The 26,974-nt window shown below is 43.6% G+C and overlaps 1 protein-coding gene across 1 annotated transcript; it reads left to right on the top strand.

Annotated features, from left to right (window-relative positions):
* The first annotated feature begins 3,512 nt into the window (after positions 1–3,512).
* On the top strand, positions 3,513–26,709 carry LOC123726761 (pogo transposable element with ZNF domain). The gene is made up of 19 exons (XM_045694706.1): positions 3,513–3,944; positions 4,818–4,973; positions 5,122–5,196; positions 6,782–6,936; positions 11,265–11,349; positions 12,062–12,274; positions 12,508–12,666; positions 12,923–13,011; positions 13,261–13,628; positions 13,763–13,920; positions 14,882–14,982; positions 16,326–16,472; positions 16,580–16,714; positions 23,523–23,698; positions 23,961–24,101; positions 24,216–24,275; positions 24,374–24,495; positions 24,598–24,619; positions 24,789–26,709. The coding sequence occupies exons 2-19, from the start codon at positions 4,820–4,822 to the stop codon at positions 26,416–26,418; spliced, it is 3,990 nt and encodes a 1,329-aa protein (XP_045550662.1). The 5' UTR covers positions 3,513–3,944; positions 4,818–4,819; the 3' UTR covers positions 26,419–26,709.
* The last annotated feature ends 265 nt before the right edge of the window (positions 26,710–26,974 follow it).

The following is a 26,974-nucleotide window of genomic DNA, read 5'->3' as shown; positions in this document are numbered from 1 at the left end:
TTTGTCAAGAGAACACCTTAAAGACAGATCTTGTCTAGCTCTGGTCCAGTGAGATTGTCCAAGCCCTGTTCCAGCTGCTCCCCCTCAATTTCGACATTGGTAGCAGTAGTGGCATAGTCCCTGTCTCTCAGGGAAACAGCGTGCTCTCTGTGTATTTGAGTGTACTAATACTTCAACTTTTGTTATGATGACACATGAAAGGACCTAGTCTATGGGTAGGATCTACTGAGGTATGGGTAGGACCTAAAGTGCCACCTACTGACCTATTGTAGGGCTAACATTTTAAAATAGCAATAGTGAAGGCAAATAGGACAAAAAGCTATTGCTAGATTTTACATTGGCTAATTATTCATAATGAATGGAAGTTATTTTACTACAAAAAATCTGGTAATCATATTATTGATGTTGTCAAACACTTTGATTGGCAGGCTACCAGTGGTTATACTACCATGTAAATCTAGGTGGAGCAAACTCCAGCAAAGCCAATACACAACACAACAGAACACTAAACAATACATTAATTGAACTATAACGGTGACAAACTGTGCCCGCAAACTTATGGGCCTACATAAAACTGTCCCAACAGCAGAGTCCCAACAGCAGTCCCAACACCTTACCACTACTGCACCTGGCTATCAGTGGAGCCTTGTCTGGCAGCGAAACAGTTGATTCAGCCTAATTTACTGCCTTTAAAAAAACATAGCTGATATGGCTAACTTGTGTAAACAAATGTGGTTTCTACTGACAATTGAGATGTACAAACTATGGCGTAAGGGGATGACGAGCGGATAAGAGGCAATTCGTAATTTCGATTAAGACATTAATGAGCGAGCAAGGACGGACGTAGTCAACATAACAATTTGTTCAGCACTTTTGAAATGTACAGCGACAGAATTCAGAGCATAGGCCGTTCTTACAGTATTCTCCCTGTACACCAAGTCAGAACCGTAGGATAAATAAAGGGGAGGATATAAACACACAATGAAAGCTCTTACAATATTTGATGATGACATTTCTTTAAAACAGGCTATGGGCTACATGAAGGGAAAAGGAACCACATTTTTATGTTAAGGCACATGGGCTACTAACAGCTTACTACACAACATACACTTGGTATTGCTTTCTTAGCTACAGTATACATATCTCCCTGGCATATCACATCATTTATGCAGCAGCATACAAGACATTTTTGGACTCATCTTGTTGTGCTGTGCTCACTTGATCATGAAGGTGGCAAGGCGGTCCTTGGTGGGCAAATTTTGTAATCAAAGGCTGGATTTATGATGCTTTCAAGAGAACTGGGAACATGAAAAAAAAACAAGGTTGAATCATCTTCAGTTCAGAGCTCTAGAAAGAGGCCAGAGTTCCCGACTTGAAAATCCGAGTTGGATGACCGTTCAAAATGTATTTTCCCAGACGGAGCTAGTTTTTTTCTGAGTTCCCATTTGTCTTGAACTCACTGAAGTCTAAGATTTCCCAGTTCCAAGTTGTTTTGAAAGCGGCAGAAGTCTTGCTGGATTGACAGCATGGCCAATGTTGAATGTTTATCCTTTTAAGCTTGGAAAAGAGACCCTTAAACCCAGACTTGGACCACACATCCACTCCAATGAATAGCAGGCTAGTCAAATCAAATCAAATTTTATTTGTCACATACACATGATTAGCAGATGTTAATGCGAGTGTAGCGTAATGCTTGTGATTATAGGGATCATAGTGAATGCTTTGTAATGCTTGCAGTTGGCCACTTATTCCTTCCAAACCCCTCATTGTTGAATTTGCGAATTCCAACTTGTTCTGTAATGTTTATGTCCAATGGCCGATGTACACCGATACGTTTTATCTATAATTTCTCTTCATATGACAAGGATTGAAAAGGATTTGCCAATAGATTGTCGACTTGATTCATGATGATGATCACTAGCTTGCTAGCTAAGATTTTGAAATGATCAGTCCAATCAAAGCTACTGTAGATATAACGTGATTTGACGTCCTTTTATCTGTGGCCAATGACCTTGAGCCTCCTTGGATGGGCACTTCTAATGTAACTCAAAAACAGCATTCAACGGGCTTGAATTTTCGAGCTCTCCCCGTAGATTTTGCGGTGATACAGTGTCCCAATGAGTAGCAGAACACTGAGCCAATTACAGCGCAACTGGGGAACATTTTCCGCTGGCTGCCCCACCACTACAGAAAGTACTGAGCTAGGCTGAAACACCTGAATTTTGGAGCTGCCTTACTCCAGAAAGCAAAAAGAGACCATCTTTGTATGCAGCTTTATTAACTCAATGATTATATATATATATATATATATATATATATATATATATATATTTTTTTTTACATAGTTTGCAAACTGATATGTGACAAGTATTAATGCCAAAATAACATACTAAACACCCCCCCGCCCTGAATGACGGGTCGCCACTACAGGCTACACTCATATCAATATTGAGTTAGTAACTAGTGAATTTGGAAAGAATCAAATGCAACATAGAAAAAATATGCGCATGTGAATTTTGTCATTTAGCTAACTGAGCTAGACCCATCATCTATCTACCAGTTGGGATGCTCCTGTATGTATACCGGTGCCGCCGGTTACAGCGAAATACTCTGCTTACCGGTACCTAACTACTAGCTAGCTTTCGCTTTGCCTAGGCTGGTAAATGTATATTTGTTTTAGTCTGTTGGCCATGTTCACTGGCAGAAATGTATTAGTAGGCTCAGCTAGCTGGCTACCGTTAGTTACCCAGCTAGTTCGATGCGTGAATTGTTACAGTAACGTTAGCTAGCTATCCATTTGGTCACCAGCTTTGTCAGCCACTGCTAATACCTCCAGTTGTCACTCGACCCTGGCCTCCTCCTGTAGCTGGACTGGTGCGCGAGGATACATACAGATTATTAGCTAGCTAAATGAGTTAACACCAGCTACCTAACGTTAGCTAGCTATCAACAAATTCCGATCGGAAACGGTCGGGGCAACGGTCGGCCAGTCGGATGATAGGATAGGTAGCTAGTAGCTATCTAGACAACACCTATACTCACACGCACGAGCTAGCTACGTTTTGTTTAATGGTTTGGCCTAGGTCAAATCAAATGTTATTGGTTGCTTACGTTATATACATTCTGCAGATGTTATCGCAGGCGTTGCGAAATGCTTATGCTTCTAGCTCCCTCAGTGAAGTAATACCTAACAATACGAAACAATACACACAACCCCCCCCACAAAAAAAAATTAAGAAAGAAATTCTGATATATCAGTTAGCTATATAGTTAGGTTGTGGGCCTTATATAGCGGGTTGGCGTTTGAGAACAGCGTCGGTGTTACTTGCACATGATCGTGCAACTAACTTCACAGTTTACAGATACTTCTTCACAACGTGTAGAAATGGCAGATTGACAAAAGGAATGTTAGCATACTACTATTGCTTCTAGTAATCGCAGTTAGGTAAATAGGGCTACAGATAAAACGACTCTTTGAAAGCAAAAGTGGTGAGCCTTTTACAATGGCTTATTATGACATTCACATGCATGGCTGCAACATTATAACAAAACGCCTGACAACTTGTACTATGGAGAAACGCATCGAATTTGAATATACATTATGTGGAGATAGTCATACAACATCCACCAATGTATCAAAAATATATCTGCGCGTGTATTAGGAGTTGAGCAAAGTACATTTTTGGAAGATGGAAACATTATAAAAGTTGTAATCGTATGCTTTTCATGATGGAGATGGTCACCCCGCCCTTGTTTTAAGATCGTAGCCAATCAGAGCGTCTACATCAAAACTGGAAGTGACGTGGAGATTTTCTTGCGCCTTCCTACGCGAGCCAAAAAGGGAAAAACGGTAGCAGTCACCATTCTACACATCTTTGTTTTTCACTTCACTTCTCCACGGTTTGTTGTACTTTTTATTTAACTTCGGCAAAAGAGTGAACAAGGTAAGTCATTTGCATGCTTCGTGGATAGATGTAGATGTTGCCAGTTGTTGAACTCAGTTAGCTTGCTAGCTAGTTAGCAGTGGTGCTAGCTCAAGTCTTGCTGTTTGCATGGAGTCGTTGCAGAGTGGGCTGCAGGAAGCCATGCACACGCGCAATGCACTATCCGAATGTCACTACTGATCCAGGACAAGTTAGTTTGTATTGCTAGTTGTAGGGAATGTGAAGATTAGAAGACTGGAAACTGATTTTGGACCAGTGTTCATGAGCAGCATTTTCTCTTCACACCTTTTTTTTGGGCGACCAGACCAAATGTACATAGAAATGTTTTATAGATCTGTCATTCACTTTTTTAAAGCATGTCTAGCATGTCTATGTTTCCGTTCTTAAGTTTCGTTTTTGCGCCTTTTACTTTCAGTTTTGTACACCAGCTGAAAATAAAATGTTGTTGGTTATGGAAAATATATTTCATAACGGTTTAGATGGTATAATGATTCTCTACACTATACTTGTTTTGTCACATAAACTGAAATTAAGCAAACTAGTAGAATTTTAGTAACCAGGAAATGGAAGACTGATTTCTGTATAGTGCATCTTTAATGGGATTTATACACACAGTTCATGCACAAAATTTGGTAAAGACAATAAAAAGAACATACATTTTCCCTATCCTCTGTAACTACAACCACACCAGCTTCCCCCTTATAACTGGACAACACACATGCAGCGAATAAGATACACAAGGAGCAAGAGCTGATGCTCCCCTTTCTGACTTTGCATGATTGCCACACTGTCTTGTCCAGGTCATGTGCCAATATTCTAAAACATGATCATAGACATCATCATAACATCCATATTATATCAACTAATCTACAGTTATGAGCATGGCGGACTCAGATGTCAACATGACAGACTCTGAGGTCAACGCCACGGACTCGGAGCTTCACATGGAGTGTGTGGAGGAGGATCTGACGCCGTGGCAACAGCAACCAGATGAGGAAATGGAAGAAACAAGCAAAGGACCCAGTAAAGGTGATTGTGCAGACTCGGTGTAACCTGCTTCCCTCGGTCATGTCATTCTGTATGTTTTGGGACTCAATTCTCAATAGCAACAGTTTCATCAGTATCATTGTCATATTCTATCGTCGTCAGTTCATGGTTCTTTAAATTGCCTTCCCAGTACCTCCCGATGACACTTCGGTGATGCACCTCAGCCGCGGCAGTAACATCACAACCAAACCCATGCCTGCCCTTGGTGAGTGCTCTGGCATGATATTTAAAAATGGAATATACAGGAAACTGGCAAATAAAGGAAAACTACATTGTTCTAATAGGGCGTTGGGCCAACACAAGCCAGAATGGCTTCAATGCACCTTGGCATAGATTATACAAGTGTCTGGAACTCTATTGGAGGGATGCAACACCATTCTTCCACAAGATATTCCATAATTTTGTGATAGTGTTGGAAAATACTGTCTTGGGCGCTGCTCCAGAATCTCCCATATGTGTTAAACTGGGTTGAGATCTGGTGACAGAGACGGCCATGGCATATGGTTTACATTGTTTTCATGCTCATCTACCCATTCAGTGCCCTGTGGGTGGGTCCATTGTCATCCTATGGGGGCGAAGCCATGGTAGACTAAATAATGGCCTGCTTTTTTTATGCATGACCCTAGGCATGGTGGGATGTTCATTGCTTAATTAGCTCAGGAACCACACCTGTGTGGAAGCACCTGCCTTCAATATATACTGAACAAAAATATAAATGCAACATGTAAAGTGGTGTTTCATGAGCTGAAATAAAAGTTCCCAGAAATGTTCCATGCGCACAAAGATCTAATTTCTCTCAAATGTTGTGCACATTTGTTTACATCCCTGTTGGTGAGAATTTCTCCTTTGCCAAAATAATCCATCCAGGGGTTGACAGGGGTTGCATATCAAGAAGCTGATTAAACATGATACATTTACAGGTGCACCTTGTGCTGGAGACAGTAAAAGGCCACTCTAAAATGTGCAGTTTTGTGTCACAATACCATAGATTTCTCAAATTTTGAGGGAGCATGCAATTGGCATGCTGACTGCAGGAATGTTAATTTCTCTACCATAAGCCGCCTCCAACGTTGTTTTAGAGAATTTGGCAGTATGTCCAACCAGTCTCAAAACAGCAGACTACGTGGAATCACGCCAGTCCAGTACCTCCACATCCAGCTTCTTCACCTGTGGGATTGTCTGAGGGGGTGCTGAGGAGTATTTCTGTCTCTAATAAAGCCCTTTTGTGGGGAAAAACTTGTTCTGATTGGCTGGTTCTGGCTCTCCACTAGGTGGGCCTGGCCCCCCCATGGCTGTGACCTTGCCCAGTCATGTGAAATCCATAGATTAGGGCCTAATGAATTTATTTTCAATTAACTGATTTCCTTATATAAACTGTAACTTAGTAAAATCTTTGAAATATTGCGTTTCTATTTTTTAACAGTATCCTCTGTATCCCTCATTTACTCAAGTGCTTCCATTATTTTGGCAGTTACACGTATACTCTTGGCAACTGTTTTGACTTCATTTCTTTTTTGACTTACTGACATGTAGCATAACACATGTTTCAATGGACACATGCAACATTTACATTTTACATTTTAGTCATTTAGCAGACGCTCTTATCCAGAGCGACTTACAGTAGTGAATGCATACATTTCATACATTTTTTCCCCCCCGTACTGGTCCCCCGTGGGAATCGAACCCACAACCCTGGCGTTGCAAACACCATTGCTCTACCAACTGAGCCACACGGGACCAACCTGTTTAAGCCGCATAGGGAGTATATTGACTTTTGCCCATCTCTGCAGCACCGTTACTACCCAAACCAGTGGTCCTGACTCAGGCTATGACTCAAGTGCTGCAGCCTCTTCAGACCTCCATGCCTCAGGTGCTGCAGATGCCGACCACTATGCTGCCTAGCACCAGCAGCACCACTGGGCAGAACATCATATTCACCACACAGGTACGCAGACATGATTCCTTATTCTGAATGTCAGAGAAGCATGTTTGTTCTACATCATATTTCTATATGAACTAGTGATGGAGGGATTGTTTTTAGTAGATTGCTGATTAGCAGCAGCGCGTTTCAGGTTGACAACAGTGGACCATGCAGCTCTTCATGGACTTGTGTTTTTCTATAGGAAGATTGAGCCTCAGTGAGTACAGTTACATCCCCACAATAATATGATTGTGGATAGTCAGATTAATATAGTTTAATTTAAATGTTTACCTGCTTTGTAAGAAGAACAATTTCCCTAATAATCCTGTTTACATGGACACATCTGAAATCAGGCTTCGGGATGGGGCTTTGATAAATGCCGAAAATTTCAAATTTTGCCCATTCATCCTCGATGGCACACATGCACAATTCATTTCTCAATTGTCTCACAGCTAAAAAATCCTTCTTTAACTGTCTTCACCCCTTCATCTACACCAGGTATTCCCAACCTGGGGTAAGGGGGTATGCGCAATGCCGTCGGGGTACGCCAAATTAAAATGTTTCTACACATTTTCGAACAGTCCATTTATATTTTCCAACGGGGCTATACATTTGGGTGATTTTTATTTTACATTTTTTTGGGGTGAGGCCTCGTTTCTCTGCCAAAAATAAAATGAAACCATCTAGCTTTCAGCGAAATAACAACACAATGTCAAATACAGGTAGCCTAGTCAAATAATTAACATCCAATCACATTAACCGTTACTCTCTCGCGGGAATTCCACTAATGGTCCGTATGTAGCCAAATGTAGCTGCTGCTCATGTTGGTATCTGTACTGATGGCGCAAAAGCCATGACAGGGAGACATAGTGGAGTGGTAACGCGCATGCAAGCAGTTGCTCCCGACGCCACTTGGGTACACTGCAGCATCCACCGAGAGGCTCTTGCTGCCCAGGGAATGCCTGACAGCTTGAAAGACGTTTTAGACACGACAGTGAAAATGGTTAACTTTGTTAATAAAGCAAGACCCCTGAACTCTCGTGTATTTTCTGCACTATGCAATGATATGGGCAGCGACCATGTAACGCTTTTACAACATACAGAAGTGCGCTGGTTATCAAGGGGCAAAGTATTGACACGTTTTTTTCAATGAGAGACAAGCTTAGTTCTTTACTGACCGTCATTTTCACTTGTCAGACCACTTGCTTGATGAGTTTCTCACACGACTGGCCTATCTGGGTGATGTTTTTTCTCGCCTGAATGATCTGAATCTAGGATTACAGGGACTCTGCAACTATATTCAATGTGTGGGACAAAACTGAGGCTTTGATTAAGAAGTTGGAGCTCTTCTCTGTCTGCATTAACAAGGACAACACACAGGTCTTTCCATTGTATCATTTTTTTTTTTGTGTGTTTGCAAATGAGCTCAAGTTTACGGACAATGTGAAATGGATAGCGAAGCACCTGAGTGAGTTGGGTGTGTAATTACGCAGTTACTTTCCCGAAACGGATGACACAAACTGAATTTGTTACCCCTTTCATGCCCTGCCTCCAGTCCACTTACCAATATCTGAACATGAGAGCCTCATTGAAATTGCAACCTGCGGTTCTGTGAAAGTTTAATTTAATCAGAAGCCACTACCAGATTTCTGGATTGGGCTGCGCTCTGAGTATCCTGCCTTGCCAAATCGCGCTGTTAAGACTCTGATGCCCTTTTCAGCCACGTACCTATGTGAGAGTGGATTCTCGGCCCTCACTAGCATAAAAACTAAATACAGGCACAGACTGTGTGTGGAAAATGATTTAAGACTGAGACTCTCTCCAATACAACCCAACACTGCAGAGTTATGTGCATCCTTTCAAGCACACCCTTCTCATTAACATGTGGTGAGTTATTTACACATTTCAATGAACAAATTAGGTTTAAATGTAAGATGGCTAAATAAAGAGCAACATTATTGATTATTATTTGTGCCCTGGTCCTATAAGAGCTCTTTGTCACTTCCCACGAGCCTGGTTGTGACAAACTCACACTCATTCTTATGTTTAATAAATGTATCATACAGTGTGTGTGTGTGTGTGTGTGGCAGGCTTACAATGATGGCAAAAAACAACATTTGAGAGTGCGCTGGTGCTGGAGAGGGAGTACGCAGCTGGAGGTTGAATGTTTTGAAGGGGTACAGGACAACAAAAAGTTTGGGAACCACTGATTGAAGTGAATTTAACAGGTGACATCAATAAGGGATCACAGTTTTCACCTAGATACACCTGGTCAGTCTGTCATGTTCCTAATGTTTTGTACAGTAAGTGTATTTCAAAGATAAACATTTAGTTTTTCTGAACTAACTTCACTCGCGCAAAAGAAGGGAGTTCGTGCAAGCCTATGTGCAGATCAAATACAAATCTAGAATGCTGATTTAAGGCATTTGCTTGTCCTAATATTTCAAAAGATTGCTCAGAAAACCAGGTGTTTTAATCAGCGTATGCTTACTTTGATTATTACCGTACGCCAATTTAAGATATGCAGAGTAGAGGTCGACCGATTTCAAGTTTTCATAACAATCGGTAATCGGCATTGATTACATTGCACTCCACGAGGAGACTGCGTGGCATGCTGACCACTTGTTACGCGAGTGCAGCAATGAGCCAAGTTAAGTTGCTAGCTAGCATTAAACTTATCTTATAAAAAACAAGCAATCTTAACATAATCACTAGTTAAACTAGTAATATCATCAACCATGTGTAGTTATCTAGCTTGTCCTGCGGTGCATGTTAATTTATCATCGAATCACAGCCTACTTCGTCAAACGGGTGATGATTTAACAAGCGCATTCGCAAAAAAGCACTGTTGTTGCACCAATGTACCTTACCTTAAACATCAATGCCTTTCTTAAAATCAATACACAAGTATATCTTTTTTGAAACCTGCATATTTAGTTAATATTGCCTGCTAACATAAATGTATTTTAACTAGGGAAATTCTGTCACTTCTCTTACGTTCAGTGCAAGCAGAGTCGGTATATGCAGCAGTTTGGGTCGCCTGGCTCGTTGCGAACTGTGTTGAGACCATTTCTTACACACACAAGACCGTAATTAATTTGCCAGAATTTTACATAATTATTACATCACATTGAAGGTTGTGCAATGTAACAGCAATATTTAGACTTAGGGATGCCACCTTTTCGATAAAATACAGAGCGGTTCCGTATATCACTGAAAGAATAAACGTTTTGTTTTCTAAATGATAGTTCCCTGATTTGACCATATTTATCACCTAAGGCTTCTATTTCTGTGTGTTTTATTATATTATAATTAAGTCTATGATTTGATAGAGCAGTCTGACTGAGTAGTAGCAGGCTCATAAGCATTCATTCAAACAGCACTTTCCTGCATTTGCCAGCAGCTCTTCGCTGTGCTTCAAGCATTGCGCTGTTTCTGACTTCAAGCCTATCAACTCCCGAGATTAAGCTGGCAATACTGTAGTGCCTATAAGAACATCCAATAGTCAAAGGTATATGAAATACAAATGGTATAGGGAGAAATAGTCCTATAATTCCTACAATCTAAAACTTCTTAACTGGGAATATTGAAGACTCATGTTAAAAGGAACCACCAGCTTTCATATGTTCTCATGTTCTGAGCAAGGAACTTAAACGTTAGCTTTTTTACATGGCACATATTGCACTTTTACTTTCTTCTCCAACACTGTTTTTGCATTATTTATTTGAGACTAAATTGATTTTATTTATGTATTATATTAAGTTACAACAATACTTAATGAACACTTGTTTTAATTGTCATTATTACAAATATATATATTTGTAATAATGACAATTTTATATATATATATTTATATAATATAAAAACCGGCCAATTAATCGGTATCGGCTCTTTTTGGTCCTCCAATAATCGGTATCGGCATTGCAAAATCACAATCGATCGACCTCTAATGCAGAGTAAGGTGTTTACATGACTAATGCCATATTCGGCCTATTTCCATAATCAGTTTAATATTGGATTATTAGTGTGCATGTAAACGTACTGATTGCGGTGTCATTTCTGTGGTGCAGAACAGTTAAGTGGCCACACAGACCATAAGTGTCAAACCAGCGGGGTATATCCTGAATCGAGCAGACGTGATTGCTTCTTCTGAATTTCAGAGAGAGACGTGTTTGTTCTATATCATATATTTCTAACTGAACCCTGCCCTGATTGTTCTCAATTAGATTACTGCTGAGCAGCGAACGTTTAGGTTGATGACAGTGGGCCAGGCTGCGCTTCACGGACTTGTTTTTCTATAGGAATAATGAGGTTAAGTCATTGCTAGGATCTTTTGTCTTTCTGTGGTGCAGAACATTCAAGGGGGGACACAGACCATAAGTGCCGAACCGGTAGGATATATCCTGAATGGCCAGCCCATCACCGTGCTGCCTGGTGGTAAGTAGCTAACCATTAGACATGTATTTTCTTGTTATCTTATCAATGTCCTGATGGATAACCCCAGTATTACACTGCCCACCTGAAACCTAGACGTAACCACCTTTTTAGTGGGATCCAGAGATATGTGACGGAGTGTTTTGTGTTCTGTAATTGTGTCATGCAAACTTTGGGTGATAAAAGAATGGATTAATATTTTCCAGTGGGAAGTGTTTTGTAAAATGCAAATAGACAATGCCCTCCCACCTGTCCGTTTCATGTGTCAGGTAGGCTGCAAAAGCCAGCATGGATAGAATGCAAGAATAATTGTCATATGCCAACATATCCTAACGGTCCGCGCCATGGTGAGACTTGCACTCCTGTAGATCTGACATCATTTGATGGTGAAACTTGCATCCAGCCAAGCAGAAAAACAAAGCGTAGCAATTTTAGGCATTCTTGAAAGTCAGGACAATCCTTGTCCTGCAAACAGTCAGCATTTCAAATTTAAATGTGGAGTAGAGCTTTATAGATAACATCACGTTGGCAATAATAATTTATTCAGTTTGACAAAAGGAAAAATCCACCTCTGTCGCACAGATAAAAATGTTGTCGACCTTAAGAACATTTCTCCTGTAGCTTCCGTCGCCATGTTATTTGGTTTTTTTTGCGACATTGCTTTTGTCGAATAAATCTGCCTATTGTGAGCAGCTCACTACTGTTTTTCCTCCAGGCCAGGGAACCCAGCTGCAGCTAGCGCCCCAGCAGGTCCCGTCTCAGGCCAGGGGCAGACCGTCTGCCAGCGGCTTCACCACAGTGCGGATCCCCGTCACCCTCACCATCCGCACCACCAACGGAGTCCAGACCATCAGCACTGTGGCCTCCGGCGGGGTCACCCTCTCATCCTCCCCCGCGACCCTCCACACCACCGCTCCATCTGTCACAGGTAAGGAAGGCTCTAGTCCTTGTGGGCCATCAGTCTCTTCACAAGTTGAACACAGGGATTGTACGTTAAATTACAGTCTTAGCAAACCAATTAGTCAGTGTGAATTTAAGTCGAATCTCAAAGGGTAAACTTTATTGTTATTAAAAAAAGCCACCTTCTGATTTCTGTCATGGATCATTGTCTTGGACACTAATCCTGCTTTGTGTGTGTGTGTGTGGGGGGGATTGTATCAGCCAGTTCTTCAGGTGCAGCATTAAGCCATGCTGTGAGCCCCCTGACAATCTCACCCAGAACACAACAGCATCCGACCCTGCAACCAGCTCCCAGCACTACCAGGTCCCCTGCTACCAGTGGTCTTCGCACGGCTCCCTCTCCTAGTGCACCCCTCAGAGGTTAGTAGTCTCCAGGAACACACCGTTTTCCTGTAACAGCTAACAGAAATAGGTTGGTGTACTGCATACATCATTCAGATATTACTACTGTGTAGCCTGTTGTCGTTTTACCACTCCAAACAAGAAATTGTCTATACTAATAGAATATCCTATTGAAGTCAAAGGTCATTTACTACTGACCAAGCTCCCCGTTGTGTACCGTGATTTGGCACATGAAATAGTTTTCTTACCCAGTGTACTGGTGTTTATTTTGCAGTGATTGCACCAGCCCCCGCCAAGACAAAGATGTGCAAGCGCTGTGGATCCGAGTACAAATTGGTCAACGCCCTCCGGGGTTTCATGTGTGTAAGTGTGCCTTAGGTACACTACTCTCTTTGGGAAATGGATCTAACTTTTTAGTTGATGTTCATATAGATATGATTAGCCCAGGCCCGACCGTGAAGGACTGTTGTTGAAAGCTCGTCCTGATGTGGCAAAATCCTCTGCTATTATGTCATCTTCTCTAAAAGCGTCCTGTGAAGTCTTAAATGCTGATAATGGTAATAGATAGAGCTGTATGAATATTGATATTTACCCTACTGGTCCCTCTTCTAGCTCTGCAGCAAGCAGATCGCCCTGAGCCTGGATGCTATCAATGCCACGGCCAAGCTTTCCTCCAAACCCTCCAAATCTTCCAAGTCCTCCAAGTCCTCCAAAGCCACCGCCTCCTCTCCTTCCTCCTCGTCTTCGTCCTTCTCCAAGACCTCCAAGGAGCCAATCACCACACCGGTGCGACCGTTGTATGTGCCCGACGGTGGCAGCTCCATCCTGGAGGCTGACCAGCAGGGCAAGCTCATCATGCTGGTGGAGGACTTCTACTACGGCGTGGACAAGGGCCGCAACCTGAGTGGTGCACCAGTGGAGAAGCCGCCGGGCATCTTCAAGTGCGTCCACTGCGAAAAGACCCTGAAGACTAACATCAAGTGAGTGGATGGAGTGTGGGGAAACAGGAATCCATGTTATGTTTTCAAATAAATGCCATGTTTTACTGAATTGACTGAAATCTTACCCTCTCACCCGCTTTGTCCTCCATCTTCCACTCCTCCCTCTCCTCCAGGCTGATGAACCACATGCGTCACCACGTGGAGATGACGGCGCAGCAGAACGGCGAGGTGGACACGCACACCTCCTGTCAGCACTGCTTCCGCAACTTGGCCACTCCCTTCCGCTTGCAGTGCCACGTGGAGAGCGTCCACAGCCAACTGGAGTCCACCAGTGAGGACTAGCTCGCTCCCCACTCGCCCACCAACCATTCTGTCATACCACATACAGTCACTGTCGCTAAAACAAAGTGAATCTATTGGCACTTGCCGTCCCACCAACATTCTCCCACGCAGTCAGAGCACATTGAATCCGCACTAGATGCTGATATATTGCCTTGTTGGGGATTGGGTGAATTGAACCCTTTGCTTATAATGGTCACGCCCCCTGCGGAAATCAAATTAACATAATAACAAAATCCCCATCAAAATCCGTCTGTTTAAACTAGAAATATCCGGGGGGTTTTTGCGTGGGCTGCGGCTCTATCCACCGTATTCACTGATATCTGCGGTGAATGTCAGACCATGAGACATCCCAATAATCGGTCTTATTACGAAATCGTATGTAGCGTCCGATGATTTTGGCTACACACTAATATGACCCCTCTGTTGAAAGCTGAGACTCTCGTGAACATGCTCCAGGTCGCTCACAAGACTTGTCTGAAGGTTCCCGGTACCCGGTTAAAAAAATGAATGGAAGTGTATATGGAGATAGTTTAGTGCATAAAATACATGTAAAAAAGAAAAAATAGTTTCCTGATCTTTCTTATCTCTCAGATATAGGACAGACACTTCAGAACAAACTTCCTTTAGATTTTCTGTTGGACTATCTGTTCTTCCATGTAGTGAATCTGTAATTCAATACGTTTCTATTGGTAAATGGCAGTAATGCCAAATTCAGTGTATCATATTCTTTTTTTGATAACTTAAGGGGTCTTAAAATTCTAAACCAAATGGTCATGCCAAGGATTATTTAACTATCTTAAAACAATTTCATGTATTAGTTTAGAATTTCGTTGCCACGTTAGTAAGCAGTCACTCTTATCCAGAGTGACTTTCAATACATGCATACAGCAAGAGGACTGAGCACTTTGAATGCTTACGTGACTCTCGAGCCTTTTTTCTGTTTATCACAGCTAAGTGTAAGATCTGCGAGTGGGCATACGAGAGCGAGCCTGTCTTTCTGCAGCACATGAAGAACACCCACAAACCGGGAGAGATGCCCTACATTTGCCAGGTAAACAGTGCCCACTTGGGGCCCGATTCAGACGTAGGAAAACTATTCCTTTTTTGCGCATTTTGATTGAAGCACTTCTCAGTAGTTGGTATTCAGACTTACCATATGCCGGTGTGTAACGGACTTTGTAGGTGTGGCATAAATTTGATTAAACTGCTAAAAACAGTCCCACTTGCTGGCCAACAGTTTCATTCAATAGGGATTTCAGTACACTTATCGAAAGCCATCCCTAAATAAAATTTGAATTCTCTGCAGACTCAATATAATATATATCAAACAAAATGCGTTATACCGGGTTATTTCTGTATTTTGAAAGTTATAGATCTTCAAACTTTGATTGCTGACATGCAAAACATTTTGGGACTATCAATAATGGACTAATGAAACAAATACAAAAAAAAATTTGTGGAGTTTTCCTTTAAGTTCATGGTCATAATACCCAAGGAGAACAGTGCATAAAGGAATTGTGTTCCATTTAAGCGCACTTGACCCCTTGGTCATTACTTATACTGTCTCTAAGTCCATATACACTCTCCGACCAGTTCATTCGGTACACCCATGTAGCACCAGGTCGGACCCCCATTTGCCTCCAGAACAGCCTGAATTCTTTGGATAATTATACAAGGTGTCGGAAATGTTCCACAGGGATGTTGGTCCATGCTGACGAGATGGCATCACTGCAGATTGGACGGCGGTATATTCATGCTGCGAGCAGCCCATTCCATCTCACCCCAAAGATGCTCTATTGGGTTAAGGTCCAGGGACTGACCAGGCCACTCAAGTAAACTGTCTCGCTGTCATGTTCCAGGTGATGTTTTTCCACAATTGTCCAGTGTTAGTGATCATGTGCCCACTGGAGCCACTTCTTGTTTTTAGCTGATGGGAGTGGAACCCGGTGTGGTTGTCTGCTGCAAAAGCCCATCCTTGACGAGTTGTGCGTTCCGAGATGCCGTTCTGCACACCACTGTTTTACTGCACCATTATTTGTCTGTTTGTGGCCTGCCTGTTAGCTTACACAAAAGCCCCGGATGGCCGCCATTTCTGAGATATTGGATCCGGCTCACCTAGCACCGATGGTAAAACCACGCTCTGTCGCTTATGTCACTCGTGTTGCCCATTCCAAAGTAAAACTGAACAATAAAGGAATGCCCTGATGTTGTCTGCTTGTCAAGCCACGTGACTCACTGTCTGTATGAGCGATCCATTTTCATGAACGGGGTGGTCTAATAAACTGGCCGGTCAGGGCATTTCTACGCAATGTCCTGTCGAGGGGAATAGCTCACTATATCAACACATAATGTCTCCTAATGCAATTCACCCCTCCCTCTTCTCTCTTTGTGAAGGTGTGCGACTACCGCTCGTCCCTGTATGTGGACGTTTTTGCCCACTTCCGTGAGTTCCACAACGGCACGGCCAATCTGCTGTGCCCCTACTGCCTCAAGGTGTTCCGCTCCAGCGGCAACTACCAGAACCACTACAGCCGCCACCAGGTAAATCCAATGAGGCTATATGCCACATCAGATACATGTGGTACATCTATGGCCATTGGCAGCCAGTCTATTCCACTCCACCCATTTTCCTATGTGTTTGTGTGCAGAAAAAAACTGTGTTTCAATGTGACCGGTGCCGGCTTCAATTCCTCTTCGCCAAGGACCGGGCAGAGCACAAGGTGCAGTACCACAAGACCCACCTCAAGCCACGGCAGCTGGAGGGCCTGAAGCCTGGTACCAAGGTTTGTTTGTGTGTGTGTGCGTGATATTTTGAATTTGTGTGTGTGTGTGTGTGTGTGTGTGTGTTAGATATATATCTATCACACACACACAGTTGAAGTTGGAAGTTTACATACACCTTAGCCAAATACATTTAAACTCAGTTTTTAACAATTCCTGACATTTAATCCTAGTAAAGATTCCCTGTCTTAGGTCAGTTAGGATCACCACTTTATTTTAAGAATGTGAAATGACAGAATAATAGTAGAGAGAATTATGTATTTCATCACATTCCCAGTGGGTCAGAAGTTTACATACACTCAATTAGTATTTGGTAGCATTGCCTTTAGATTGTTTAACTTGGGTCAAATGTTTCGGGTAGCCTTCCACAAGCTTCCCACAATAAGTTGGGTGAATTTTGGCCCATTCCTCCTGACAGAGCTGGTGTAACTGAGTCAGGTTTGCAGGTCAACTTGCTCGCACATGCTTTTTCAGTTCTGCCCACAAATGTTCTATAGGATTGAGGTCAGGGCTTTGTGATGGCCACTCTAATACCTTGACTTTGTTGTCCTTTAGCCATTTTGCCACAACTTTGGAAGTATGCTTGGGGTCATTGTCCATTTGGAAGACCCATTTGCGACCAAGCTTTGACTTCCTGACTGATATCTTGAGATGTTGCTTCAATATATCCACATAATTTTCCTCCCTCATGATGACATCTATTTTGTGAAGTGCACCAGTCCCTCCTGCAGTAAAGCACCCCCACAACATGATGCTGCCACCCCCGTGATTCACGGTTGGGAAGGTGTTTTTCGGCTTACAAGCCTCCCCCTTTTTTCTACAAACATAACGATGGTCATTATGGCCAAACAGTTCTATTTTTGTTTCATCAGACCAGAGGACATTTCTTTGTCCCCATGTGCAGTTCCAAACCGTAGTCTGGCTTTTTTTTAATGGCGGTTTTGGAGCAGTGGCTTCTTCCTTGCTGAGCGGCCTTTCAGGTTGTGTCGATATAGGACTCGTTTTACTGTGGATGTAGATACTTTTGTACCTGTTTCCTCCAGCATCTTCACAAGGTCCTTTGTTGTTCTGGGATTGATTTGCACTTTTCTCACCAAAGTACGTTCATCTCTAGGAGACGGAACACGTCTCCTTCCTGAGCGGTATGACTGCTGCGTGGGCCCGTGGTGTTTATACTTACGTACTATTGTTTGTACAGATGAACGTGGTACCTTCAGGCGTTTGGAAATTGCTCCCAAGGATGAACCAGACTTGTGGAGGTCTACAAAAAATGTTCTGAGGTCTTGGCTGATTTTATTTTTTATTTATTTTTTTTTTTTTTTCCTATGATGTCAAGCAAAGAGGCACTGAGTTTGAAGGTAGGCCTTGAAATATACTGCTCAAAAAAATAAAGGGAACACTTAAACAACACATCCTAGATCTGAATGAAAGAAATAATCTTATTAAATACTTTTTTCTTTACATAGTTGAATGTGCTGACAACAAAATCACACAAAATTAATCAATGGAAATCCAATTTATCAACCCATGGAGGTCTGGATTTGGAGTCACACTCAAAATGAAAGTGGAAAACCACACTACAGGCTGATCCAACTTTGATGTAATGTCCTTAAAACAAGTCAAAATGAGGCTCAGTAGTGTGTGTGGCCTCCACGTGCCTGTATGACCTCCCTACAACACCTGGGCCTGCTCCTGATGAGGTGGCGGATGGTCTCCTGAGGGATATCCTCCCAGACCTGGACTAAAGCATCCGCCAACTCCTGGACAGTCTGTGGTGCAACGTGGCGTTGGTGGATGGAGCAAGCCATGATGTCTCAGATGTGCTCAATTGGATTCAGGTCTGGGGAACGGGCGGGCCAGTCCATAGCATCAATGCCTTCCTCTTGCAGGAACTGCTGACACACTCCAGCCACATGAGGTCTAGCATTGTCTTGCATTAGGAGGAATCTAGGGCCAACCGCACCAGCATATGGTCTCACAAGGGGTCTGAGGATCTCATCTCGGTACCTAATGGCAGTCAGGCTACCTCTGGCGAGCACATGGAGGGCTGTGCGGCCCCCCCAAAGAAATGCCACCCCACACCATGACTGACCCACCGCCAAACCGGTCATGCTGGAGGATGTTGCAGGCAGCAGAACATTTTCCACGGCGTCTCCAGACTCTGTCACGTCTGTCACGTGCTCAGTGTGAACCTGCTTTCATCTGTGAAGAGCACAGGGCGCCAGTGGCAAATTTGCTGTCTTGGTGTTCTCTGGCAAATGCCAAACGTCCTGCACGGTGTTGGGCTGTAAGCACAACCCCCACCTGTGGACGTCGGGCCCTCATACCACCCTCATGGAGTCTGTTTCTGACCGTTTGAGCAGACACATGCACATTTGTGGCCTGCTGGAGGTCATTTTGCAGGGCTCTGGCAGTGCTCCTCCTGCTCCTCCTTGCACAAAGGCGGAGGTAGCGGTCCTGCTGCTGGGTTGTTGCCCTACTACGACCTCCTCCACGTCTCCTGATGTACTGGCCTGTCTCCTGGTAGCGCCTCCATGCTCTGGACACTACGCTGACAGACACAGCAAACCTTCTTGCCACAGCTCGCATTGATGTGCCATCCTGGATGAGCTGCACTACCTGAGCCACTTGTGTGGGTTGTAGACTCCGTCTCATGCTACCACTAGAGTGGAAGCACCGCCAGCATTCAAAAGTGACCAAAACATCAGCCAGGAAGCATAGGAACTGAGAAGCGGTCTGTGCGCCCCACCTGCAGAACCACTCCTTTATTGGGGGTGTCTTGCTAATTGCCTATAATTTCCACCTGTTGTCTATTCGATTTGCACAACAGCATGTGAAACTTATTGTCAATCAGTGTTACTTCCTAAGTGGACAGTTTGATTTCACAGAAGTGTGATTGACTTTGAGTTACATTGTGTTGTTTAAGTGTTCCCTTTATTTTTTTGAGCAGTGTATATCCACAGGTACTCCTCTAAAGTTTCATCTGATCTTCATCTAGGTCACAACAATAGACACACTGTCTGCTTAAACTAATAACACACAAACAATTGTATGTTTTCATGTCTTTATTGAACACACCGTGTAAACATTCACAGTGCAGGGTGGGAAAAGGATGTGAACCCTTGGATTTAATAACTGGTTGACCCTCCTTTGGCAACAATAACCTCAACCAAACGTTTTCTGTAGTTGTGGATGAGACCTGCACAACGGTCAGGAGGAATTTTGGACCATTCCTCTTTACAAAACTGTTTCAGTTCAGCAATATTCTTGGGATGTCTGGTGTGAACTGCTCTCTCTCGAGGTCATGCCACAGCATCTCAATCGGGTTGATGTCAGGACTCTGACTGGGCCACTCCAGAAGGTGTATTTTCGTCTGTTGAAGCCATTCTGTTGATTTACTTCTGTGTTTTGGTTCGTTGTCCTGTTGCATCACCCAACTTCTGAGCTTCAATTGGCGGACAGATAGCCTATCATTCTCCTTCAAAATCTCTTGATGAACTTGGGAAATAATTTTTCCGGCGACGATAGCAAGCTGTTCAGGCCGAGGCAGCAAAGCAGCCCCAAACCATGATGCTCCCTCCACCATACTTTACAGTTGGGATGAGGTTTTTATGTTGGTGTGCTGTGCCTTTTTGTCTCCACACATAGTGTTGTGTGTTCCTTCCAAACAACTCAACTGTAGTTTAATCTGTCCACAGAATATTTTGCCAGTAGCGCTGTGGAACATCCAGCTGCACTTTTGCCAACTTCAGATGTGCAGCAATGTTTCTTTTGGACAGCAGTGGCTTCTTCTGTGGTGTCCTCCCATGAACACCATTCTTGTTTAGTGTTTTACGTATCGAAGACTCGTCAACAGAGATGTTAGCATGTTCCAGAGATTTCTGTAAGTCTTTAGCTGACACTGTAGGATTCTTCTTAACCTCATTGAGCATTCTGCGCTGTGCTCTTGCAGTCATCTTTGCAGGACGGCTACTCCTAGGGAGAGTAGCAACAGTGCTGAACTTTCTCCATGTATAGACAATTTGTCTTTCCGTGGACTGATGCACATCAAGGCTTTTAGAGGTACTTTTGTAACCCTTTCCAACTTTATGCAAGTCAACAGTTCTTAATCTTAGGTCTTCTGAGATCTCTTTTGTTCGAGGCATGATTCACATAAAGCAATGCTTCTTGTGAATAGCAAATTCAAATGTTTTTTTTTTATAAGGAAAGACGGCTCTAACCAACTTCTCGAATCTAGTCTCATTGATTGGACTCCAGGTTAGCTGACTCCTGACTCCAATTAGCTTTTGGAGAAGTCATTAGCCTAGGGGTTCACATACTTTTTCCAACCTACACTGAATGTTTATATGATGTATTTAATATCGACTAGAAAAATAAAATGTGTTATTAGTTTAAGCACACTGTTTGTCTATTATTGTGACTTAGATGAAGATCAGATCAAATTTGATGATCAATTTATGCAGAAATCTAGGTAATTCCAAAGGGTTCACATACTTTTTCTTGTGTGTGTGTGTATATATATTACACACACACACACACACACACACAGTGGGGCAAAAAAGTAGTTAGTCAGCCACCAATTGTGCAAGTTTCCCACTTAAAAAGATGAGAGGCCTGTAATTTTCATCATAGGTACACTTCAACTATGACAGACAAAATGAGAAAAAAATCCAGAAAATCACATTGTAGGATTGTTTTATGAATTTATTTGCAAATTATGGTGGAATATAAGTATTTGGTCAATAACAAAAGTTTCTCAATACTTTGTTAAATACCCTTTGTTGGCAATGACACAGGTCAAATGTTTTCTGTAAGTCTTTTTCACACACTGTTGCTGGTATTTTGGCCCATTCCTCCATGCAGATCTCCTCTAGAGCAGTGATGTTTTGGGGCTGTCGCTGGGCAACACGGACTTTCAACTCCCTCCAAAGATTTTCTATGGGGTTGAGATCTGGAGACTGGCTAGGCCACTCCAGGACCTTGAAATGCTTCTTACGAAGCCACTCCTTCATTGCCCGGGCGGTGTGTTTGGGATCATTGTCATGCTGAAAGACCCAGCTACGTTTCATCTTCAATGCCCTTGCTGATGGGAGGTTTTCACTCAAAATCTCACGATACATAGCCCCATTCATTCTTTCCTTTACACGGATCAGTCGTCCTAGTCCCTTTGCAGAAAAACAGCCCCAAAGCATGATGTTTCCACCCCCATGCTTCACAGTAGGTATGGTGTTCTTTGGATGCAACTCAGCATTCTTTGTCCTCCAAACACGACGAGTTGAGTTTTTACCAAAAAGTTCTATTTTGGTTTCATCTGACCATATGACATTCTCCCAATCCTCTTCTGGATCATCCAAATGCTCTCTAGCAAACTTCAGACGGGCCTGGACATGTACTGGCTTAAGCAGGGGGACACGTCTGGCACTGCAGGATTTGAGTCCCTGGCGGCGTAGTGTGTTACTGATGGTAGGCTTTGTTACTTTGGTCCCAGCTCTCTGCAGGTCATTCACTAGGTCCCCCCGTGTGCTTCTGGGATTTTTGCTCACCGTTCTTGTGATCATTTTGACCCCACGGGGTGAGATCTTGCGTGGAGCCCCAGATCGAGGGAGATTATCAGTGGTCTTGTATGTCTTCCATTTCCTAATAATTGCTCCCACAGTTGATTTCTTCAAACCAAGCTGCTTACCTATTGCAGATTCAGTCTTCCCAGCCTGGTGCAGGTCTACAATTTTGTTTCTGGTGTCCTTTGACAGCTCTTTGGTCTTGGCCATAGTGGAGTTTGGAGTGTGACTGTTTGAGGTTGTGGACAGGTGTCTTTTATACTGATAACAAGTTCAAACAGGTGCCATTAATACAGGTAACAAGTGGAGGACAGAGGAGCCTCTTAAAGAAGAAGTTACAGGTCTGTGAGAGCCAGAAATCTTGCTTGTTTGTAGGTGACCAAATACTTATTTTCCACCATAATTTGCAAATAAATTCATTAAAAATACTTTTTTGCCCCACTGTGTGTGTGTATATGTGTATTGTATATATATGTATATGTATATATATATGTATATATATGTATATATATATACTACCACCGTTCAAAAGTTTGGGGTCACTTAGAAATGCCCTTGTTTTTGTCCACTAAAATAACATCAAATTGATCAGAAATAGTGTAGACATTGTTAATGTTGTAAATGACTATTGTAGCTGGAAACAACTTTTATTTTTCATGGAATATCTACATAGCAGTACAGATGCCCATTATCAGCAACCATCACTCCTGTGTTCCAATGGCACGTTGTGTTAGCTAATCCAAGTTTATCATTTTAAAAGGCTAATTGATCATTAGAAAACCCTTTTGTAATTGTTAGCACAGGTGAAAACTGTAGTGTTTATTAAAGAAGCAAAACAACTGGCCTTCTTTAGACTAGTTGAGTATCTGGAGCATCAGCATTTGTGGGTTTGATTACAGGCTCAAAATGTCCAGAAACAAAGCACTTCCTTCTGAAACTCGTCAGGCTTCATTTCTCAGAACATGAATAGACTATCATTGTGAAGCAGAATTCACCAAGCGTTGGATTGTTCACCCACTAATAGGGAACGTGAGCTGGGTTTAATGTATGTATGTGTGTGCGCGCACATTTGTGAGTGATTGCTAGGCTGTGATATTCTGAATTTTTGTGTGAGAGACCAAAAAATAAATATTTTGTCTCTTCTCTGTGATTGGAAAGTATATTGTGGTGTGAATGTTATGCATTTTCCCTGTCCATTATGGGAATATTAGTCATGTATATTAAGTGGTCTAAGAATATTTCTGTGTTCCAGGTGACCATCAGGGCCTACGCGCTGCAGGGCAAGCAGTACTACCATCAGGAGTCTTCGGGTCGAGGAGACCTCCGACCCTCCAAAGTGATTGATGTTCCGTCTGCTCCCCAAAAACCAGAGCCCAAGAAGAAGCCTGTCGAGAGCCTGATGAAGCTGCTCACTAAGTTCCAGATGAGGTAGAGGGTTGATGTTTTCCCCCCTGATTGTATTGGCACGAAATGGAATTGACGCCAAGCTTTATTCAGACTCGATTGAGTTTAAATTAATACTGTAAACAAATCTTTTAACTTTGCCGTAATGCAAAATTGTTGACCATTTTATAATTTGGAGCAGTGTTTTAGGATGATGCAGCTAGAAATTGAATATCAAAAATGGATAAGCTTGACATTCCATCGCTGTGCATCATGGGTAACCTGCCTCTTCCTTCCTTCTCCACAGTGCATCGCTGGCCCAACAGAACTGCATGGAGTGCACCTTTAAGATTCCTGACTTTGCCAACCACTTCCCCACCTACGTCCAGTGCTCCTTGTGTCGCTACTGCACCTGCTGCTCCCGGGCTTACGCCAACCACATGATCAAGTGAGTGACATTGCTCAACTGAAGATTCCCCAAATGATTTCTTACATCAGAGGGTAAGTGAAATGTTGGTTTGGAGAAAGGTGTATGACACGTTTTCTGTCTCTTCATTTGCAGTAACCACGTGACTCGCAAGAGCACCACCCAATATCTGGCCATGTATGAGTCATACCCAAGGTAAGTCATTTCCTCAGACAATTTTTGGGGTCAGTGTTTAATTGAATGTAGTGTGTTTTTAATCCTGATTGCTCAAAACCCTCTTGGTCCCATTTCAGAATGGTTGAGATGAGGTGCAGGTTGTGTAACTACAGAACCAAGGTGGGTGATATGATGGCCAACCACCTGGTGGATCACCCAGACCATGATGCTGCAAGCTTCAGCAAGCTGGAGGTGGAAGGTTAAGTTGAGTTCCACCTTCTGATATTTAAGTATCTTTGTATAAGGTCAATCCTTTCTATATGGCAACCTTTTAGTTGATTTTTTTTCTTTTCTTTTTCAGATGTGCCTGAGGCTTCTCAAAGGTATTTAATATCCTCTTATTTATAGAGTGAAATAACTTAGTTGGACAGAATTGAGCTGGCTCTCAAGTTGAAGCCTAGTTACTGTGACACTCCATTGCTTCTTTATCAAATGTGTGTGTCATTGACTGAGCTACCTGAAAACGAACATGTGTTTCTTTTCCCCCTGTAGCATTGTCATTCCAGAAATCAACCCAGGTCAAGGAGGGTCTTTTGTGCCTATCCATCTGCTACCAGCTGGCAATAGTTCCACCCTGCTCTCTATCAAACCGCTCCTATCCTCCAAACCCAGCATGACTATCACGGTCCTTGGTCCCAATAAAACCATGCCCTCCACTGCCTCCAATGGTGTCTGGACAACCCCCAAGGTCGGTGGCTTGGGCCATGTGATGGAGCCCCAGGCAGTGGGGTCCGAGGGGCTGAGCCACAGAGAGCTTTTCCACGGAGGAGAGGCCAGGATGGACAAATCCAGGAAAGAAGGGTCAACCAAATTAACGGTGCACCAGCTGAAGGTGATGCTCTATGCCCTGTGCAATGGCTTCCCCCAGGCAACCCTGCGCTTTGGCACCCAGCCAGATCTCATCCAGGACTGGATGCTGCAGCAGGAGAACCAGCGCCTCCAGAAAAACTGGATCTGGAGCACGGACCGCATCGCAGAGTGGGTGATGTGCCAGCGGGAGCAGCAGCTGCCAGTCACAGAGGAAAACCTGCTCCAGACAGCCACGCAGGCCTTGGAGGAGTCGCATGAGATCGGTGAGTTCTACGAGTGGGCTGTGGAGTTCATGCTCCGCCACAACCTCAGCCTGCAGGCCACCTGCTCGGCCAAGCACCCGTTGCCGCGCAACGTATACGAGAGCGTCCGCATCTTCACTCGCTTTGTCTGCAAGCAAGTCAAAGATGTCGGTTTCCGGCCACCCTCCATTGGATGCATCGACGAGCTCTCTGTTTTCGTGGACCTGGATAAGCTCAAGACGGACCCTGAGGCGTTTCAGTTGATCGGCACCGGGGAGCCCCTGATAGAGGTGGTCCTAGCGGGGCTGGCCAACGGGACCATGCTGCCCACAATGGTGTTCTTCAAAGGCAACCCTCCACACCTCCAGAAGGCCATTCCGGACTCTGTTTTCCTGGAGGCACGCCCTCAAGGCTTTACGGACGACGAGCGACTCCAGCTGTGGCTCTCTAAGGTGTGGCAGAAGCATGTGAACCCCCAGGCAGGGGGAAAAGGTCTGCTGATCATGGACACCCACCACGGCCACCTGGCTGACGACTTCCTGGCTGCCCTCAACAGCAGCAACACCCTGCCGGCGGTGATTCCCATCGGCTGCTCCTGCCGCCTGCAGCCCCTGGAGCTGTGCGTGGTGCCTGTTATGAAGGAGTTTCTACAGGCCCGCTGGTGTGAGATACACACCCAGAATGAAGGAGCTGTGACTCTGGGGCCAGGTGACCTGGCCCTACTGCTGGTGGAATGTCTAGGTGACCTGGTTTCATGCTTGGCAACGCAGCCCCAGATCTTCCAGCAGTCCTTCAGGATGGTCAGCACACCACCACAGGAGGAAGGAGATGAAGGCCCGGCAGAACTGGTGCAGAGCCTGACCGAGGCTCTGGTCATGCTTTCTCCAGCAAGGTCGAAGAGCGCTGAAGTGCTAATGAAGGTGGAGCCAGAGGACAAAGGGGTGAGCTCGGACATTACGTCGGCGTACACCTTGCCCTCGCCGCCACCCAACCCGCAAGCACTCAAACAAGTGTTTGAGAAGGACAGCGATCTGGAGTCTTTCCACGGTTTTGAAGAAACTGATTGTTAATCATTTGCGGACCGACACCTCAGAGACTACGGACTTGGATCTTTTGACACTTTCAAACCAAGGGAATTGTGACATTTGAAGCAGAGATGGGATAGCTCTGGAGACTGTACCGGACCCGTTAAACTGTGTGCACATGCTTGTTCCTTTCACTTGGGAAGGTGATGTAACTTTCAAATGTGTTTTTGTACATTTTCTATGACAAGCTACTGTGTCTTACGTGTAATCCGATCAGGTTCAACAATGACTAACACAACCTGTCTTATGCAATTAAAAACAGTCTCTTCCTGTCAACACTAGACTACAGGCTTTGTAAATAACTTGTACTCTAATTTCTTATCAGAATGACACTTTCTAGGAGGGAATGTTTGATATTCTATTAACTCACTTAAATGTATGAGTGGATGTAGAAAAGGTGCCAGAGCTGACATATCTTCCAATCTACTTTTCATTTATAAAGCTGTGATGGATTTAGCTAAAACAAACAGCCCATCCCTTATCAATTGTCCATTGTTTCAATTTACCGAAAGCAATGTAGCCATGTCTAATGAGAAATTAC

Source organism: Salmo salar, chromosome ssa14, assembly GCF_905237065.1.
Source record: "Salmo salar chromosome ssa14, Ssal_v3.1, whole genome shotgun sequence".
In the NCBI taxonomy this organism is placed as follows: Eukaryota; Metazoa; Chordata; class Actinopteri; order Salmoniformes; family Salmonidae; genus Salmo; species Salmo salar.
Note: the sequence above shows the minus strand (reverse complement) of the source record. Positions and strands in the feature narration are given on the sequence as shown.